This window comes from Vigna unguiculata, chromosome 1, assembly GCF_004118075.2.
Source record: "Vigna unguiculata cultivar IT97K-499-35 chromosome 1, ASM411807v1, whole genome shotgun sequence".
NCBI classification, from domain to species: domain Eukaryota; kingdom Viridiplantae; phylum Streptophyta; class Magnoliopsida; order Fabales; family Fabaceae; genus Vigna; species Vigna unguiculata.
This window is the reverse complement of record NC_040279.1, coordinates 33334677-33353280: the sequence shown is the minus strand read 5'-3', so window position 1 is coordinate 33353280 and position 18604 is coordinate 33334677. Positions and strand designations below refer to the sequence as shown.

Here is an 18604-nt window from a genome sequence, read left to right as displayed (position 1 = left end):
ATTTAATAATTTAATAATTTTATTAATATTGCATTATTTCATTTTATATCTTTTACTTCTAAATTTTTTAATTTATAATTTAATTTGCTTTAACAATAATTTTCGCTAAATCCAATAAATTTTGAAGAAGATCTTGGTCATTAAAATCTCCTAATCTCTTGCAATAGAGTATTATTAACACTTACACTGTGTTCTCTTGGGTAAATGTACTATTCACAAGGGATATGAAGTGATGATTACCGAGTGAGTAATGTATTTTTTTAAAAATGATACAAGGTGATGGGAGGTGATGATTAGGAGATTCACTGAAAATTCAATCTCACTACCCATAATGAGATCAGAAGGTGACACTGTCAGATTTATCAAATTAACCCTTTACTTATATTCATTCTCTTTATTATAAAAAGACAACATAATAAAAGTTAGTAACGCAAATAATAATTTATTATAGTTATAATAAAAAATTATTACTTCTAGAATTACTATTAAAAAGAAAGAAAAGTCTCCATATAAATAAATTATTTTTCACCTTATATATTTAATTTATTTTCATACAAAATATATTGTATTATTCATTTTTTTATATTTTCAATCATTCAATAAAATTTATAAAAATAATAATTATTTATATATAATTTTATATTACGTATAACATTAGGAACATTTTAGTAATATAACTTTTTTATTTATTAATTTTTTTTAATATGTCACATCAATTAATTCAGTTACAAACTTTCATAAAATTCATTTTCTAATCAACTCTATAATCTTCTTTTTCTCTCCCTTTCCTTTTAATCTTTCCTTCGAAAAGAACACTACACAAGCAAAATGATAAGGTATTATGTGACAACACTTAAACAGAATAATGGTATAAGCTAACTAAAACGTACATTTAGTAATAAAATTTAATAAAAAAACAAGTAATTGAAAATTTTTAAAATTTTGAAAACTCTACACACTAAAAAAAGCTATCAATTGAAAATATATATAAGTTGTGTTTACAATAAAAAAACAAATCAATCACCTAAAAAATATCTTATACATACAAAAAGAAGATACTTGTTAGAATAGAATCAAGAAAAGTGCATATTATCCACAATTATAAAACTTTGTTTTTATGGGATAACGGATTTGAAAAAAGTGAATTTCGGTAGATTTGATAGGAAAAAAAAGAGATGAATGTGATATTATTTGGATTAATATAAAAATTGTGAGAAACGCAGAAACTTGAGATGAAAATTTATTAAAATTAATAAGTAATAAAAATATTTGAATAAAAAATAAATAAAAACTATTATTGTTACATTATATTATTATTTTATTACTATTATTTATATTAAAAAATAACTATTTAAAAACAAATTAATTATACTTTGCAAATTTCTTCAATATTGAAATATCGAAGGGAAAGTGAAATCAAATTAAAAATGTTTCAAGTACTATGAATCTTTTGTCCTTATATGCCACTTTCTATTGGATCTATTTGTTGTTGTCCCAAAATAATTGGTTGATTTTATAACTATCTAATCATCGTTTTTTAATGTGAATAATAATAATATTTTTATTTTTATTTTTTTTGTATTTTATAACTATTTTTTTAATCTTATTAATCTTTTTTAATTAAAAAATTACCTATACTAAAAAATTTCAAATTATTTATTTTTGTAATTACTTTTATAAATTTAATAATGTATTTTTCTTATGATACTAATAATAAGATAAGAGTGAAACCATCCACTGGAAACACAAACACATGTTTCTACTAGTTTACTGTAAATAATATCTTTATTTTATAAATAGAAACAGGTTTGATATATTTGTCCGTTAATATGTGACTATTTTATTAGTTTTAGATTTTTTTAAAAATCAAAATTTTGAAAACTTTTTTAGTTAGTATTTATCAACCAAATGATAAATATAAATATGTGGCATGTTCAAAATAACAATTTGTATGGCATATTTAAATATCATTTTCACTTGATAAATAATAAGATACATTAATAAATAATATATTTCAAAATAAAAAGAAACAGCATCTTGTTGTCACCAAGGGATTAACTTAGAGGGAGAAAATACATTTTTTCAAAGAGAAAAAAAATCATTTCCATTCTTGTAAAAAAAAAAAGTAAGATCAAGTGTAAAATAAAAGAAGTAAAATCAAACAAGAAAATAAGTCTAAAATCGTATGCGGCTGTAAGAGATTCTTCAAACTAACAATGTTGCAAATTCAGCATACCCTTTGTAATATGCTTTTATTTTATCTTTATCTCAATTTTAATAATTGTTACTTTGTCAGCATTATAGAGAAGGATAAGTTTAGGATTTACGTTAATCAAAACCATGCATTGATTCTTTCATACATTTTTATTACAAATTGCAATTATGGTTTCTTTCAAAGATTTAATTCTAATTTAACTGTGAATATGCTTCCTAATACATATTTAAGATCTGAACAAAAATATTTAAAATTAATTGTGTATAAAATAATAGATTTCAAAATTCGTTGTCAAAGAAATGATAATAATAACTTCAAAGATACATTCTTTTTCATATACATAAAAATAATCACAATTTCAAAATATATTACATTTTTTAAAAATTATTTTAAAACCTAATCTTTAAAATGAGACTTTTTTTTAAAACCTAATTTAACTCAAATCAATTAACTTAACAATAGTTTAAATTTTAAATTTTCAGTGTTGTGCAACACTGATCAAGTAGATTAGAGAATTTATCCTCATTTATATTTAAAATTACTATTACAATGTAAATATCCAACAACTCTCCATGAAGAGTTTCTTTAAGGTTTAGTTAGAAGATAAGTTTCAGCTTTTAAGATAAGGAGATGTAATTAACTTCCAAAAATTCAGTGAAATTCCTAAGAAATACAATACCATGGAAAACAAGTTGGATGGTGCCCAAAGTTTAATAGTAAATTTTAACTATTTGATGCAAATATTTTTCAACAAATTGTAGTATAATTGAACAAGTCTCTAAAATATCATCCAAATATGGTAACCATAGTTAAAGTTTGTTTAGTACTCAACCACACCACCCAACTGTTTTGTTAATAGTGAAACCTGATTCAGAGGGTTGGGGCCGTGAATGCTGAGGAGGTCTGGGCTCTCTTGGTTTAGCAGGATCAACAAATATAACCCATCCATCCAAAAATTTAGCATTCATTCCTTCTCTAGCCTTTTCAGCTTCTTCTATGCTTGTATAGGTAACAAAGGCAAATCCCTTTGATCTTCCAGAGGCTCTATCAGTTATCACTTTAGCTAAAAAATCAAAATGAATTCAAGATCAAGCAAAACATGTTTCATAGTAAGAGGGAAAAAAACTCATGATTACCTTCAACCAGTTGCCCAAATGAAGAAAATGCTTCCTTAAGTTTTTCATCTGTTGTTAATCTAGAGAGACCTATCCGTATGCACAACATTCATATTAATAAATGATAAATGCATAATCATATAACTACAACATGTTAGATGAATATAATGAAAATTTGTAACAAACAAAAGGATTCGAAAAATAATTTACATACATGCACCGATTATTGTAATACACGTCTTCATACATTATACAATACACCTAGAGATATCATACATCAAATGGGGTCAAAAGGTATAATATAAATTAATTGAAGTTCATGCCAAGTAGCACAAAAAATTGGTCCATTCAAACTTCACGGAAGTGTCTATGAGCCAGAAATAAAGGTGTAACCTTTACAAGTAAATTCTTGACTGTTGGAATCCATCAGCGTTTTCTAAGAAAATTATCCTAAATAACAACCATAATTTGTCTTTTGCTTAAACTAGCATTGCTTGGAACAAAAATTTAGGATGCAACGAAGATATAATTAACCCAAACTAGATCTGCATATTGGATGTGAACTATCGAGTTCCATAGATTCTCTTTTCTTTTAATGTAGAAGAAAAGTGAAGACAGAGAAAAATGTGGATAATGTTATAATCCGCATTCATTACTAGACCTCTGCTTTTTTGGATAAAAGGAGGAACATGTAGGAAGGAAAAAAGAAAGACAGAGGTAGATATACAATGTCTTTAGTCAGACAATAAGCCAAAAAAAAAACAAACAACACACGAGAATTCTAGGACAAAATTTTCACCAAGAAGAAGCTAGAAAAAGGATACGTATATAGAAAAACAAAGAGACAACATGAAATAGATATTGTGACAGCAACTAGCCCAGAAGTTTCCCTTAAAATAATAGACTGTAGATAAAATCTTAACTTGTCCTCCTTAATCAAAAGAAAACTTCTAGGTATGTGGACACACCAATGACCCACTTTGTGACAGTGAATAAATAATCCAAATGTGATTAATTTTTGCAAAGTTTAAAATATGCTCTGTGTGTTCCTACCTCGACAAATTTGTATCCGTATACACACCACCTTAGAGGTGCTTCTAAAGTCTGAAAAGGGGTACTTGCACAATAAACCCCATTTAACATCTAGGTTCCCATAAGAGAACCAAGAGAAAAAAACACTTAAATGAATTATGATCAGCATATTATGTATTTATCAAAGGGATCCAGCCACTCAAAAGTGCACATTAAGATCAACCAAATTGTATAACAAATAGTCGAGCTTACTCAATCTCCAATGTGCACTTCCCTAGTTTTAGAGGGACCACAAGTTTTTCTAAGGAGGGTGTTCTTCTTTTTTACTTAGGCATAACATTATGTTTAAACATACAAAGTCTTTGGGAAAAATAATCCACGAATGGATAACAATTCGACTAAACATAAATCTAGGACAAGTGAAACCCACAAGTTCGATTTTTATGTCATGTAAAAGCATGTTAAAATGGGTGCGATGAAATTGTAACACTAGTTTGAAAACAAACCTAATAGGGAAAACAAATGATTACCGACAACAGTTTATTGGACAACATAACACATTACAACTATATATATGGTAATAATGGAGTAAGAAAAGACCGATTAACATCAATAACTATACAAATAATTTAATCATTTTGAAGACAAATAGGAGAGGGGTATTTGGAAGATGAAAAGGAATAAAGAAGAGATAATAACTCACCGCTGACGAAAAGTTTGGGTGAAGTGAGAGTTGAGGCTAAACGAATGGAATCATGGTGCGAAGGAAGAAGTGGGGTGTGACGAAGTAGGCGCTGAAGTCCAGGCATAAAAGCCATCTAAGGAATCAAGTAAACCAAGGAATGAAGTAAACTAAGTAGGCGCTGAAGGAATCAGACATCTGAAAAACATCCGTAAACTAAGGAATCAAAGTAAATTTGTCTACTTTCTTTAAACTCTAAGTAGGGTTGAGCAAAATGTACTGAACTAAAAAATAGTTTAGTTATTTAAACTGTTTTCTTTTTTTAACAAATCTAAATGCACCGCACTATAATATTGAATTGAATTAAACTGTTATAAACTACACTATTTTTAAACTGAAATACACTATTTTTAAACTAAATTGCACGACTTTTGAATTGAATTGTATTATTTCTAAATTGAATTGCACTATTTTTGAACTTAATAATACTACTTCTGAACTTAACTATAGTATTTTTGAACCAATGATGTATGATATTTGGAGCATTTTAAGGCCGGAGATATGAGTTATAAAAGGAAGGGAAATAAGTTTGGTAGAAAGGACAAAAGACCCATAGTTGCAATAGATAACATTTCTCGCATTCTAGAAAATGCTAAAATTTTTCATTGATTATAGCTTACGAAGTCAATATTAACACCTCTAGGTGTATTGGTAACTGAACTTTTCACCATAATGACCCATGATTTCATTTTCTTATAGTATTAGATAAAACAATTATAAAAATATTTCATAAATTAGCTATGCATAAATTATATGGACTCAGTATAACTGAGTGCATAAAAATAAGTTTATTTTTAAATGTGTCTAACTAGACCCGTTTAGGAATCAGAATAATTTTATCCTGAAGTTGGCTTCGATATGTTCAGAAAGACATTTTTACACAAAGCAATAATCTCATATCACTTTAAACTTGTAGAGACAAATTACTGGAGTAAGAAAACCTACTCTTAATTGTCTTAGCGAATAGAAATGAACTATGATTTGTGATATACCGATCTTTATTTAGGATGACTTTTGGAAATCTCAATAAAATATTCATATTCTCATGTATATCTTTACTCCAAATTGGTGGAAGAATGGTTTATTAACCTGCTCAGTCAATCCTATTGAGAATGAAGTTGTGGTTGATGAGGTAATCTACCTTGAATCCTCTATACCTATATAATCTGTGCTAATTCTTATGTTTACTGATAAAAGTACTTTGATATATTAATATGGGCAAATTGACTTTGATACTTGCTTTCAGAAAATTTACTTGAATATAGATTTGCAAAATTTGCCCAAACAAGGGAATATGGCCCAAACAGTTCTTTTCTACCTTTCTTGTTTCTTGTCCTCTCTACATAAAAAAGCATCATTCATCATTAATAACATTGTTTTTATTCTAGTGTCAACAAGCACTTGTTATGCCAATTAATTCCATATTTACACAATGTTCTGGGCTGTTTACTTCGCAGAAGTACATTTATTAGCTTTTTTAGTCCATAAATTACATTTTAACTAATAGCCACTAGGAAAACAAATTACATGTTTAATCTAGCAAATCAACTGAGAGGGAGAAAAATGTAAATGTTAACCTTAATTGGCTTAGGATTAAAGGAAAGCACCACACCAGCAATCTTTGTTATTCCATGTTAAACAAATGAAACAGTAATGTTATTCTCCAATAAATGTTATTCTTGAAGAGTCAACATCCATTATTGAAGGAAATATGAGAGAAACTCCAAAGAGCTTTGGAAGACTATGTAGCTTAAAGAGCTTTGGAAAGGTAAAAAGCAAACATAGCGATAAGGAAAGGAAAGAAAGGAGAGAGAAGAAAACCTGAGAAGAGAAGGGAAGAAAATGGTTGGATATGGCCGCACTTGTTCAAGTGGCGCCGTGGTTACCCTAGAAAACGATGGGAGCACAAAAGAGTAGAGTTTTGTTTCAAGTGTCTGTTCCAATTTGTGAACATATGGGCCTATATTTAATACTTGGTTGGGCCTATCTCAGTCCACTCTTACTGTATTTTTTCAAGAAGCTAGTTCCACAGTTGGAATCCGCGGTAGGAACATCAAGAGCATCTAATTCAGCAGAAGCTACAAGAACTTTATCACAAGAATCCATCGATTTGTAGCACAAACCAGAAGTTCCACTCAGCTTACGAAACTGCTTATCTTTGGTGTTGCCCCCTTTAGACGAATTTCCCTTTTGACCCTTCTTTCCATTCTTCTTTTCAGGCTTCTTCTTTCTAGATTTCTGCTGCTTCTTGTTGCTTCTGACAGTGTGTGATAACAATGTAGGTATCGGATCATACACATCAGGCGCCCATTTCACATTTAGTTTCACCTGTGATCCCCCATGTTTCTCACGGCTACCTTTCATGGCAGATACGAGCTTCAGAGGAACCTGTGGTATAAAATACACAAAAACTGAATCTCCGTAAACCAGAAATGCCACATGCTAAGATAGATATCAGTCCACAATATCTGTTAAAAAACTATGCTTCAGATAATGTGACTCCATCAACTTGTCTTTAATGCATATACAGTAAGGTGAAAACTTTCTAATCTCTTCAAATCTCACTTCTCTCTGGATGGGAAGGGAAATGTGAAAGATAATGTTATACTAACCTTACGAGATACATTTACTCCATTATCAATAGAAACGCAAACCTAACAAAAAAACCACAACACAAGATGCTAAATATAACTAATTCAAGATACTCTCAAAACAATGTAATTAATGAACTGATTCCTAACTTAAAATGGACATTGTCATGGGCATGAACATAATAAGATTGAAGGGTTGAAATATATTCAGATAGGAAAGATAAAAATTGCAGATTGATCTAAATAAGTAACCGCAATAAAGCACCAATCCTTCAGTTGCAATGAAAAATTGATGGCTATATAGTTAGAAAATGCAGAACAAAATCTTCCTTGTTGATTGTTCAAAACAAAAATGACAAAGAGGGGAAAGGTAGGCATAAACATCATTTAATACTTAATAAATTTTCAAAATGTGTTTCATAACAAGAAACACTCTGTGCAATCCTTCATAAATTTTCAAATGTGTTTCATACTGCATAAAGGGTGGTATTTTTTATTTTCTCAATAGGCCGTAAGTACAAGCCCAACTAGAAATTGTAGGCCCAAAACTATTCCTGATCCAATAAAGGGTCCATAGCTCAGTGGTAGAGCATTTGACTGCAGATCAAGAGGTCACCGGTTCGAACCCGGTTGGGCCCTTTAAAGGGTGGTATTTTTTATTTTCTCAATAGGCCGTAAGTACAAGCCCAACTAGAAATTCTAGGCCCAAAACTATTCTTGTTCAAATATAGGGTCCATAGCTCAGTGTTAGAGCATTTGACTGCAGATCAAGAGGTCACCGGTTCGAACCCGGTTGGGCCTTTAATCATTTTTTATTTTTTCAGTAGGTCATAAGTACAAACCCAACTAGAAATTCTAGGCCCAAAACTATTCTTATTCAAATATAGGGTCCATAGCTCAGTGGTAGAGCATTTGACTGCAGATCAAGAGGTCACCGGTTCGAACCCGGTTGGGCCCTTAATCGTTATATTTTTGTTATATTTTCATTTTCTTGCACAGGCCATAAGAACGAGCCCAATTCAAGATGGTAAAGCAAACGGAGCCCAAAACTGGCCCGAAATTTCGTCATCACGGGTTCTATCAAATACCCGCTAATTGAAGTTGTTAATTTCTTTGGAATAATATATATGTTAATTTCTTTGGAATAATATATATATATATATATATATATATATATATACGATTTAATTATTCTTTTTGTACTTTTTTTAGTTAAAAAATGTTACATTGAATTTTTGATTTTTTATTTAAAATTTGATTTTGTTTGTTAAAATTTTTGAAATGGATAAAAGATTTTTTTTCAAAATTAAGCGGTTAATAAACATTGTTTGCTTTATTGGTGTATCTAACATAATCTTAATGCTAATTTTGATGAAGAATCATTGATCAGTTTTAATAAATTCAACAAAATTGACTAAATTGTATCAATCTTAAAAATCAAAACTAAATTGAAGCAAAAAAAAATACTAAATGACTAATTTGACATTTTTAAACAAAAATAAATATAAAAAATGTAATTAAACCTATATAAATTTATTATTATACTTTCTTGAAATAAGGGGTTAAAACGTATGTTGCGAAATTTTTTCTTATTATTTTTGTCTTTTAAAATTTAAAATATTTTTTTATTTTTTGTTGACAATAAGAATTAACGGAAACTGGTGTTGGATAAAACACGAATTTTGCAATCAAATGTAATTTTAGTTATAGGTAAAATTAGTATCACATTAAGACTATTATTCACAGCAGTTTTTCATTTAACTTTATTACAAACATGAGCTTAAAATATGCTTTCAATTTTTAAACTGGTAAAAGATACACGTTTATTTTAAAAAAACATATTTAATATTTATAAAATTTACATGGAATCAAAATTTATTTTAGATTATAAATGTGTAATTATAATATACAAGGCAATTAAGAAAAGTGTTTATTCGTCATTAAAATTATTTTACATGTAATTATATATATTTGTAAAGTCAAATTTAAATACATCATCAATCAATCCCAAATTTTATGTGTATAAATGATAGAAAAGTAATAAGTGAAGCAATAATAAGATCAAAATATGAAGTAAGGCTGCACGTATATATACAATAATTGTAAAATATTTAAGGAAAAACAGATATGAAAGTTTAAGCAACAAAAAAAAAAGGGTAATCGAAATAGAATGGGATATTTATGAGAATGGTTCGAGAGAATTTTTATTTCTTTTTTAAATTAGTTTAATACTATCTTGTTATGTTTTCTTATTCTTAAAAAACAAGTAACTGTTCTATTTAACATATGCGTGTTGATACCTAACATCACTTATAAATTCACCAAACCACCTCCAAATTTGTAAAAACATCACATTAGTAATACCAAATTTTCCCTTTGTGAAATCAACAACCCCTTACCAAAATTCTATCAATGCCAAACCTTAGGGTTTGTAACAACTTTTTAAATAACTAATAAAGCATTTTCTATTATAAACCAATTATCTCATTGGCTTTGAACAACATCTTCATAATAATTTTTAGAAGAAAAAAATATATAAAAAAATTAAATTTAGGGTGTTAGTTAAAAATAATTTTAAAAAAATATGGGTATGCTTTAATTAACTTCTTCATAAAAAAAAAGGAGAGAAAAAAGAAGAAAAAGGTAAATTAATTTTATATAAATTAAAATTAATTTAGGCGGACATATGAGAACTCTCTCGTATAACTCCTATAAATTTGTACATTTAACCCGTTTACAAATTAGTTAACTTAACTTATATGAAAAAAAGTTAATTTTAATTATTTTTATTTTTCTGTTCTTTTAGTAGATTTTTGGTAATGTTCTTTAAACATATACGAAGTAATTTCTATAAATTAGTTTGTGGTAATTTTAGTTAAAAAATAATAATTTTTTCTCTCTTGAAAAATTCTGAAGAAGAAATTGTACAAGTTTATAATATGATTTCAAACATAAGGGAGTTGGAGGAAGATGAAATTTCTAAATTGGACGAATTGATTACTCATTTTCCATCCACGAATCCATAATAGTAACAATGAGAGTTTTATGAACTATGAATGATAAAGAAATTACTACACGTTCTCAATGTGCCAACATTAACAACTTCTTGGATTTGAAGTTAGCAAAACATTATGAGATGTAAGGTGGAACTTATCTCTCTAGTATCATATGGGATGAGATTGTATATAATTTCAAGGTAGTTGCTTGATTTATACATCAAAGATTTTGATTGAAGTTTGAACCAAGTTATTTTCACTTTTGATGTTATGGTCCTTTTTTTATGTTGTTGTGGTTTGGTGTTAAGAGTTCAATCAATGTATACGTTAAGACTCATTACATCAAAGCTTTCAAAATAGATTAACACTGATTATCAATACAAAACTTTCATTTTGATATTGAAGAGCATTATTACATATTTAAAGAATAACGAAAACTTATTATTTTAGTAAGAAAAAATCTTGTGTGTGATTTTAATTATTATTTTTTCAATTGAGCATGACTTTGAAAAATTATTAGTAAATGTCAACAAAAATTGATCATATAGAAAAAGCAAATGAAAATTTAAATATATCTTTTGTTTCATCATCACATTCAAGGTATTGTTTTTTTTGAAGTTCCGGCATAGTTTTATTCTTAAAAAGTGCATTGAAAGATTGAAGGAGGAAGATGTATTTAAATTGTTATTGAACAAGCTCCCTATACAAGGTCTAAGGGGACAAAGGTTCATCCTCAAAAGGAGAGCTAAGAGAACCCTTGTTCCATTAGGGTATGTTCATGTGTGAAAATTGATTTGAGGGCAATGAAGATGATGAATTTGAGTGGATTAGAGGGTGAGTGAAGTTTGTGTTGTTCACTTTAAAATATTTAGATGTGAAAGTGAGTGAATTTAGAAGTAAAGTCTAGGAAAGATTGTGAGTTATTTGCCTAAAAGATTTAAATACACATTTAATCCTTTAATATGTCTTTTAAGGACAAACAATGATGAAACTTTGGACTTCAAAACGGTCAATACCTCGAATGTGATTCTAATTGACCCTAACAATGTTATCTCAACTAACTTGAGGATTTAAACATTGGTACCGTTTGTGAAAACGAAAACTCCCATAGCCTTCAAATGAGAATTCATTCATGTACAACAAATAATCTTCAAGACTCTACACAGACAATATTTCAAATGTAATAATTTATCCTAACCATATTTTATTTAATGGACAATATTTCAAATGGAGGTTAAAACACTTCTATTAAATTTCAACATAATAGGCTAAAGTGACATCACTTTTGAACAAGAAAGGGATGCGTTTCAAAAATTGAACAGTTTGGTTTATTCACCCAAAAACTCCCCTAAATGATTTAATTCAGTTGTTTATGATACTTGTGGGTGAGAAAGTATAATAGTTTATGTAAAACATGCTGAGGGGCTAACATTTATAACATAAATTACGAAACCAGAGTCTAATTTGAATAAAGAAAAAATAATACTACAACATCTAATAAAACACATTATTATTATTTTGAAAATTTGCAATTAAGTTTGTTTCATAATACTTTTAATTTACGTATTTAAATTTTTTCTCAAGTCACGTTAACACTTTGCATAAACGCAAATATATTTGTGTTGGTCTTCAGTACAAGTTCGTGGATTCAAAATTGTATATCCAACTCTACTTCAAAATAGATCATATGATCATTAATATTCTAAATCATGGAAATAACTTGAGGAAGTAATGTTTCACTAAGAAAGGTTGGAGTAGAAGACAAACACAATATATTAGAGAAAGGTCTTATGCACAAGTGCTTATGGAAAATACACTACGACCAAGCTAAAAATTGAAAAAGAAGTAATTAGTTTGAAAGAATAGTTGAAAAAGAGTAGGGTAAAAGGTTTGACCAACCCAACTATGTTTGATTATGGAACCATAGTATAAATTTGATTGAGCATCAACCTTTAAATATCAAAATGGACAATTAAAGAAATAAGTAATGATTTAGTATTCTATTGCATATATATTAAATTCCATATTATATATTTTTTAGTATATATACACACATTCCTTAATTAAATATTTTTGAGTTATTCAATTTTGGAAAAATTTAACATGTAATTTGAAATAGTATAGGTTATAATTTAAACAATTAAATTACAAAATCTAAATGATTAATATAGTATAATAATTGAAATCTTTTATTTAAAGTTCCTTGACGCTGTCGTCATCACAAAATCCATGTTTTCAGTTCACAATACAGACGACAACACAGAAGCATACGCAGGACAGAGTGCCTCGCTTTCTCTTCGGTATTACCAGTTAGAAACAGAAAAGTTTATTTATTAAAATGATTTTGGTCCTTTTAAATTAAGTATCACGTACGCGCTTAATTATTTTCCTTCGGTAATTGTTTTTGGTGAAAGGTCTAAAGAAATATAATAGGAATTAGAGTATGGTAAGAAATATAAAATTAGTAAAAGAGGAGTTTGCAAAAGAATTATAGCGCACCGAGTCAGCATCCAATAATCCCGTCCCAATTTGACGGTGTCGGTGATTCACCAAAATCCCTCTTCCGTTCTCTCTCTTTCTCAATTCCCAACCCATTATACCCATTCATTCATTCCTTCCCAATCTCTTTCTTTTCTTTCTCAAATTCCGTTTCTTTTCTGTGCACGCTCCGTTTCTTTTCTGTGCACGCTCCGGTTAAAAGGAAAACAAATTCCGATGGCTTCGCGGCGGCTCCGGGACCTCCAATCCCAAGCGGCGAACAAGATCTGCGTCGACTGTTCCCAGAAGAATCCGCAATGGGCGTCGGTGTCGTACGGAGTATTTATGTGCTTGGAGTGCTCCGGCAAGCACCGTGGCCTCGGGGTTCACATCTCCTTCGTTCGATCCGTCACCATGGATTCCTGGTCCGAAATCCAGATCAAGAAGATGGAAGCTGGAGGCAACGACAAACTCAACGCCTTCCTCGCGCAATACGGCATCGCCAAGGAAACCGACATCGTCGTCAAGTACAATTCCAACGCCGCCTCCGTCTACCGCGACCGCATCCAGGCCATCGCCGACGGTCGCCCCTGGCGGGATCCCCCCGTCCTCAAGGAGACCGTCCGCTCCGCCTCCTTCTCCAAGGGGAAGCCGCCCCTTTCCACCAGCAACAACGGCGGCTGGGATAATTGGGACACGGACGACGGGTTCGGATCGGCTCGGGGCGGCTCTGATCTGCGGCGGAACCAGTCCACCGGCGATGTCAGGGGTTTCGGCGGAAGCGGGAGCGTGTCGAGGTCGAAGTCGACGGAGGATATGTACACGCGCGCACAGCTGGAAGCCTCTGCTGCCAATAAGGAAGATTTCTTTGCGAGGAAGAGGGCGGAGAATGACTCGCGACCGGAGGGGCTTCCGCCATCGCAGGGTGGCAAGTACGTCGGGTTCGGATCTGGCCCCGCCCCGAGCCAAAAGGCTAATCCGCAAAACGATTATTTATCTGTCGTTTCTCAGGTTACCATCGTAACTGTTTATTTTACTTTTTTGAATGGGGAAATTGTCTGTTAATATTAATATATATGGTTGAGACATGTTCTATTAAATTGATGTATTTTCTGTGTGTTTAGGGATTCGGTAAATTATCGTTGGTTGCTGCTTCTGCGGCTCAGTCTGCTGCCAATGTTGTTCAGGCCGGGACAAAAGAGATCTCTGCTAAGGTAATTGTTTTGTTTTTCTGCTTAAATGATCGTGGACAAAACTTAGATATAATAATTTCATGTATTAGATTATAGGCATTTTTGCTATCTTAGTTAGCCATTTGAAAAACGATATAATGAAGAAATCCGTGAGATTAAACGGTATTCAGAACAGAACCATATGCAGCGAGGGGTTACTGATTTACGACATGCTGAGATTTAACCCATAGCGTAAGACAATTTCCAAATTCTTTCTAGCTAGTTTCATGCAAGTATGTTTACAACATAATAATTGACTATTATTTAAATCATACATCTGTTTTTTATGGTAAGATAGGGGATGGGATCCTGTTATCTTGTTCAGGGTATAGAATCTTTGAAGTTTATAACAAAAATACTCAATCGGATAAAAATACTCTTTAACTTTTCCGTGTAATTATTTTTGTGTCATTTTCTTAATGCAAGTAAGACGGTATTAAATACTATTATTTATATATAATACTATGCAAAAAATAATTCAAAATTTTGAAAAATTATTAGTTTGAAGCAGAAAGAAAAAGTTAAAATGACTATTATTTTGAAACAGCAGGACAGTATTTTGTTCATACTCATTTACAAAGTATTTTCAAATATGGAAATTAACATGTGCTAGTACCTCCATGTGAAAGGATCTGTGCAACATGCTTCTGAAATTCGAAGACCTTTTTTCTTTCTCTTCATATTTATTCTTAAGCTTGTTTCAGAAATATTACATTTTCTGAATTCAGTTGTTTTTTGGATAAAATTGTTTGTAATTTCAGTTATATGCATGGGAAAATAACTTAAGTTTGTAAAAACTTTTTCCTTTTTTTTGAAAAAAGTTGTTCTCATAAATTTAAAACATTGTAGCTTATGATTATTTTTCAAAGGTTACTTTTTCCCTCTCAGCTTAATAATTCTCTTTTCTTGTATGAAAGCTGTTTTTTTCTTCTTTTGTTAAACGAGATTAATGATCTTAAAACCACTATTTAAAATATTTTACTAAATAAAGTTTAATTCTCACTGTAATCAATTAAAGCTAAAATTAATTTTAATTACTGAAATAATTTAAAATATATGTATAAAGGATATTGGACCCTGCCGATTGTAACTCACAGAGTATTGTTGTTATTGTGACCCTTCATACTTTATGGGATACATTTAAGTAGCACCCAGCCGTGGCCCAGCTTCATACTGCTGAAAAATTAATACATTTCAGATTTAATTTCACCTCTCTTTCCCTTCCAATCCACTCATTTCCACTCTTCCAAATTCATCCTCTAATCCAAACTCAAGTTATACTTACTGATAAAAACAATCATTCTATACATGCCTAATACAACACTACTACTGGATGATTAAAATTTAAGAATGTGATGTAGCTTAAACCTTATTATTACCCATCATGTATCAGAAAATAAAAAACCTTTCCATTTCCATCTGTCAATTCTTTTACTTTAAACTATAATTAAAATTGACAAAAGACATGTCATTTCAAATTCATTACATTCTCTCCTCCCCCTCTCTCCCCACTTTTGCACTGGAGCTTTTCTTTAAAGGTATTATCTATATTTTAAGTTTAAGTTATTTGGGAAGAGAAAATTGTCGTGTCTTAGATATAGTTGATTTTTTCTTTCAACCTACATTGCGGATGCCTTATGAATAAAATTTATCGATAACTGCTTTCACTCTTTTGGCAAAATTTTATGAATAAAATTGATTGGTGGTAACACACTTTTGGAAAAAAAATTATGAATGTAATTGATTGGTAACTGTTTTCATTCTTCTGGCAAAATTTTCTGATGCCTGCTTTTGCAAATCGTTCTTGTAAGAATAGTATTATGATTGAGCTTTGCTTGAGGTGACCTAGTGATTGTAGGTGCCGAGGGACCTAGTGAGTAGAACATGTAGAATTTGACGTTTTTTATTGGGTGTCAGAATTGCTATTGAAGTTTGCTTAAATCCTATTTTCTGGGCTTTCATACTGCTATCATTTGTTTTCGTATGGGGATTGAGTCATGAGGTTTGGACTTTTTGGCATGTGTCATTGGGCCAAGGAGTTTTATATATTGTGAATCTCTATGGTTTATTCTGTTCGAAGAAAGGTGGAAAAAGGCGGGAATATGATTACTTTTCAAACTTCTCCCAGCAATTTTGTTATTTGCGTCGGTGGTTATTCAGTTCCCGTATTAACTGTATTTCTTGTTTCAGGTAAAAGAGGGTGGTTACGAATACAAGGTCAATGAAACTGTAAATGTCGTCTCTCAGAAGACATCAGAGATTGGACATAGGACATGGGGTATAATGAGAGGGGTCATGGCAATGGCTACGCAAAAGGTTGAAGAATACACTAGAGATAACCCCAATTCGACAAATGAAACTGATAAAAACAACGGTTTCTATCAGGAGAATAATCGAGACAACAAAGGCTGGAATTCATCTTCCAGAGAAGGGCAACACTCTACAGGTGGACAAACTAGTTCTTATAATTCAAGCTCTTGGGATGATTGGGACCACAAAGATTCTAGGAAGGAACAGCCACAGCCACAGCCGGCTAAAGGATCACCTCATCAGTCATCAGGTGGGCAATCTGATGCTTATAACTCTAGCTCTTGGGATGATTGGGACCATGAAGATACAAGGAAGAAAGACGCAGCTAAAGGATCAGCTTCTCATAGCAATGATGGTTGGGCTGGTTGGGATAATGCCAAAGATGATGGATTTGATGATTTCTATGGGAATGCATCTAATAATAAAGCTGCTGGTCAAAATGAGAAGGCGGGTGTTGCCTGGACAGGAGGAGGTTTTCACTAAGGTTTGTATCACACGGTTCTACTCGAGGGGGACAGGTAGGTAGATAAAACAAAAGAATCCACTCAAAATTTTCAATTTTGTTTGAATGACTTGCATTTAGAAACATTTTTATTACCGCAGTACGGTTGTTTACTAGAAAAGTAATCTCCACACAACCCAGAATCTTCTTTCTGAGCCATTAGAAACATTATCTCCCATGGCCAATGCATCAATAATTACCCTTTTTAATTTTAGCCAGCATCACTTCCGAACTTTTTGACTTCCCAATTTGTGTGTTGGAAAATGAAGTTTTGTATGTAATATGGTCAGCATCTTTATATTTGAATTCGTTTTTTTATTTATCATGTGTTATTACTTTTAATGTTTAAAATCTTTGTTGTAACTCTGATTTCAACTTGTTGTATATATCTTGAACCAGGTTTGACCTTATCTCTATCATCAGGATCAAAGTTTTGTTGTAAATGACAACAATACAGTGGCTATTGGATGATGGCATGCGAGCCGAGCAGGGATGCTGTTTAACCTATTGTTGTGACCTGATTGTCAATTATAAGTTCGTTGGTCACTACTGAATTCATGCCCCATTTGTGCTGGAAGAATGATATTTTTTGAGGTTAGCCTAGTGTCTTGCAAGTCTTTCCTTTTCATTTTTCTCCCACCCTCACTTGTGTAATTTTTATGCATTCTTTTGGGGACTTCTGTACGGTTGGAAACGTAGTTATATATGTACAAGTGTCTAAAGAAACAAAAGGGCAAATTGCCCAAATTTATATTTACTTCTACCTGGAAGTGTGATGAAACATTATTGTGTCACCAGAATTTCATAATTCTTGAGTTTATAACAACTAAATTTGCCTTTTTGTGGTTTTACTTGCTCTACATTGAAGACGTGGTTCTTGTATTTGTCATGATCCCCCGTGTTGATTGCATGCTTCATTCTGTATACATGTTTGATAACCTTTTTGTTCCAGTTAAAAGTCTCTACCAAAATTTGGAGCAGATATTCAAAATATGTATTATGAAGATTTATTACAGTCTCTCATCTCTGTAGGTTTCTTTTATTAATTTTGATCATTAGAAAATAATTTTAGGTTCTATATTTCTCCTAATTATTTTTTGGCATGATGAAATCAGTTTTGCTTTATTAAGAATTTGTTTTGATATAATGAAAATCCACATTTCGTCCAATAATCTATTATTTCATGTATCAGTCAAATTCATACCAGGGTATGATATTCTTTACTTTAGTCTCGAGGAGATGAGACAAAATTATTAGTATACAATTTTGTATCAATGTGAATGGTTCAATAACAAAAAATAAAATATCTATAATTATATAAAATTTCTCTATCTTAAGTCGATGAGGTTAATAGGTGACCTAATCCACATACACTAATCTAAATGAGTTGA

At 30.8% G+C, this 18604-nt stretch overlaps 2 protein-coding genes and 3 non-coding genes across 8 annotated transcripts; 4 read left to right on the top strand and 1 right to left on the bottom strand.

Moving 5' to 3' along the window:
* Positions 1-2924: 2924 nt before the first annotated feature.
* On the bottom strand, positions 2925-7048 carry LOC114177768 (organelle RRM domain-containing protein 2, mitochondrial-like). 3 transcript variants are annotated; one of them, XM_028063294.1, is made up of 5 exons: positions 6926-7048; positions 6682-6723; positions 5066-5180; positions 3352-3420; positions 2925-3278 (listed from the first exon to the last, which is right to left on the bottom strand). In XM_028063294.1, exons 3-5 carry the CDS (start codon positions 5178-5180, stop codon positions 3043-3045), a joined length of 420 nt encoding a protein of 139 aa, XP_027919095.1. In that variant the 5' UTR covers positions 6682-6723; positions 6926-7048; the 3' UTR covers positions 2925-3042. The 3 variants fall into 3 exon arrangements, with proteins under 3 accessions (XP_027919095.1, XP_027919087.1, XP_027919104.1); XM_028063286.1 differs by lacking the exon at positions 6682-6723; XM_028063303.1 differs by lacking the exons at positions 6682-6723; positions 6926-7048 and having other exon boundaries at positions 2925-3272; positions 5066-5322.
* Positions 7049-8262: 1214 nt separating this feature from the next.
* On the top strand, positions 8263-8334 carry TRNAC-GCA. The gene has a single exon. It is a non-coding gene; the product is annotated as a tRNA-Cys (tRNA).
* Positions 8335-8425: 91 nt separating this feature from the next.
* On the top strand, positions 8426-8497 carry TRNAC-GCA. The gene has a single exon. It is a non-coding gene; the product is annotated as a tRNA-Cys (tRNA).
* Positions 8498-8581: 84 nt separating this feature from the next.
* On the top strand, positions 8582-8653 carry TRNAC-GCA. The gene has a single exon. It is a non-coding gene; the product is annotated as a tRNA-Cys (tRNA).
* A 4497-nt stretch (positions 8654-13150) lies between these two features.
* Positions 13151-18064, top strand: LOC114184864 (probable ADP-ribosylation factor GTPase-activating protein AGD6). 2 transcript variants are annotated; one of them, XM_028072235.1, is made up of 4 exons: positions 13151-14180; positions 14294-14383; positions 16592-17195; positions 17613-18064. In XM_028072235.1, the coding sequence occupies exons 1-3, from the start codon at positions 13407-13409 to the stop codon at positions 17192-17194; spliced, it is 1467 nt and encodes a 488-aa protein (XP_027928036.1). In that variant the 5' UTR covers positions 13151-13406; the 3' UTR covers position 17195; positions 17613-18064. The 2 variants fall into 2 exon arrangements, with proteins under 2 accessions (XP_027928036.1, XP_027928030.1); XM_028072229.1 differs by having other exon boundaries at positions 13153-14180; positions 16592-17229.
* The last annotated feature ends 540 nt before the right edge of the window (positions 18065-18604 follow it).